This window comes from Egretta garzetta, unplaced genomic scaffold (assembly GCF_000687185.1).
Source record: "Egretta garzetta isolate BGI_Z169 unplaced genomic scaffold, ASM68718v1 scaffold96, whole genome shotgun sequence".
Lineage (NCBI taxonomy): Eukaryota > Metazoa > Chordata > Aves > Pelecaniformes > Ardeidae > Egretta > Egretta garzetta.
This window is the reverse complement of record NW_009259965.1, coordinates 796,415-797,851: the sequence shown is the minus strand read 5'-3', so window position 1 is coordinate 797,851 and position 1,437 is coordinate 796,415. Positions and strand designations below refer to the sequence as shown.

Sequence of the window (1,437 nt, the reverse complement as noted above, 5' to 3'; positions counted from 1 at the left end):
TTTTTTTTTTTTTTAATTTTTTTTTTTTTCCCCTTCTTTTCTTCTTTCCTCTTTTTCAGGCTCTGCTGGGGGCTGACGCATCTACGGAGAAGAAAAGGGGAGAGAAATGGAGGAGATGAAAATAATAAAAGCACTTTCAACAACCTCGAAAATCCAAATGAAACCCAGATTTCTGCTGTGTAGCAGCTAGGCGAGCAACTGTTGTACCTACTGGATGTGGAAGAAAAAGACATACCAAAGGCATGTCCTTTTGTTGTCAGCGAAAGGGAACATCTCGCAAGAAGCACTGATATGAGGCACATGCATGGCCCCGGCCTAGCAGAGCATTTCAGATTAGGGTCTCCTTAATCATGGGGGCAGCACCCAAACACTAATGGGAAAAGAGTGGGCAACCCTTCTGACTAGCGCTCTACCAGCCGGGATGGGCTCCAGCCCCTCTTCATCTCACTGGCCTCGGGCATGGCTGAAACTCCTGTGGGCTGCAGCAAAGAAATAAAATTTTAAACAATTACTTTCTCTTCCTTTCTCACAGCAGCCCCAGAGAGAGACTTAACAGCACATTCCCTCATCATAGAAAAAGGAAACCCACGACGCTTTGTCTTCTCCCTCCTCAAAACGCAAAGACGACAGTCCCACCAAAGCACACAGGCCAGGCTACCCAGGTAGGAAAAACAAGGCAAGAAGCAGCAACTGGCTGAGCTAAGGCCCTTCCTCAAATCCCACCAACCACGCTGAACCACTTCCCCGCTCCCTCTGGGTTGGTAACAGGTCATTGCAAACAGATGAGGAGCATATCTCTGCCTTAAAAGTATCACTTTTAATTTAACCCCATTTTTGTTAGAAAACTCCTCAAAAGATTAAAAAAAAAAATTAGGACAAAACTTTAGATATGGTGAAGAAGCTTCCTTTGTGAGACCAAAGATGAAAAAGAATCTCAGCAAAGCACAAGAAGATAAAAATTCACGTACTTAAGGCAAAAAAGGAGTCAAAAGCTCTTCCAAACACTTTGGGTAAAGCACCCAAAAAAAAAAAAAAAAAAAAAGATGGGAGGAAGAGGAGAGTGGCATAAACATTTGAAAATAGTATAAACATGCAAAGTGACACCAACAAACTAAAATAATCAAGGGACAGAGGAGGTGTTGCAAAAACGCAGATGGGTTGTTTGCAACATCTTCATTTCTCACAGCAGAAGAAATGATGTAAAGGGGAAAAAAAAACAAAACCGGGAAAAAAAAAACCACCCAAATCAGCCAAAGCCAAGAGTTTTGCTGCTGTCCGTTAAGGGAATTCAATGTGTGCAGAGAGCCAGAGGTTCCCAGGGCCCTGGTGGCTCCCATCCCCGGTGTGCTGTGGCTCATGCCAAGCCCATGGTGTCAAACGTCCAATGTACTCATCATCCAAACACAGCACAGAAAACACAAAGCAGCATATGGGAGA

The 1,437-nt window shown here is 43.9% G+C and overlaps 1 protein-coding gene across 1 annotated transcript in view; it reads right to left on the bottom strand.

The window, feature by feature from the left end:
• SH3BP5 (SH3 domain binding protein 5) overlaps window positions 1-461 on the bottom strand; it is a 54,943-nt gene extending 54,482 nt beyond the window's left edge. The window contains exon 1 of the mRNA XM_009640202.2: window positions 414-461. Coding sequence (XP_009638497.1) covers window positions 414-461 — 48 coding nt within the window. The remainder of the gene's footprint in view (window positions 1-413) is intronic.
• Window positions 462-1,437: the final 976 nt, after the last annotated feature.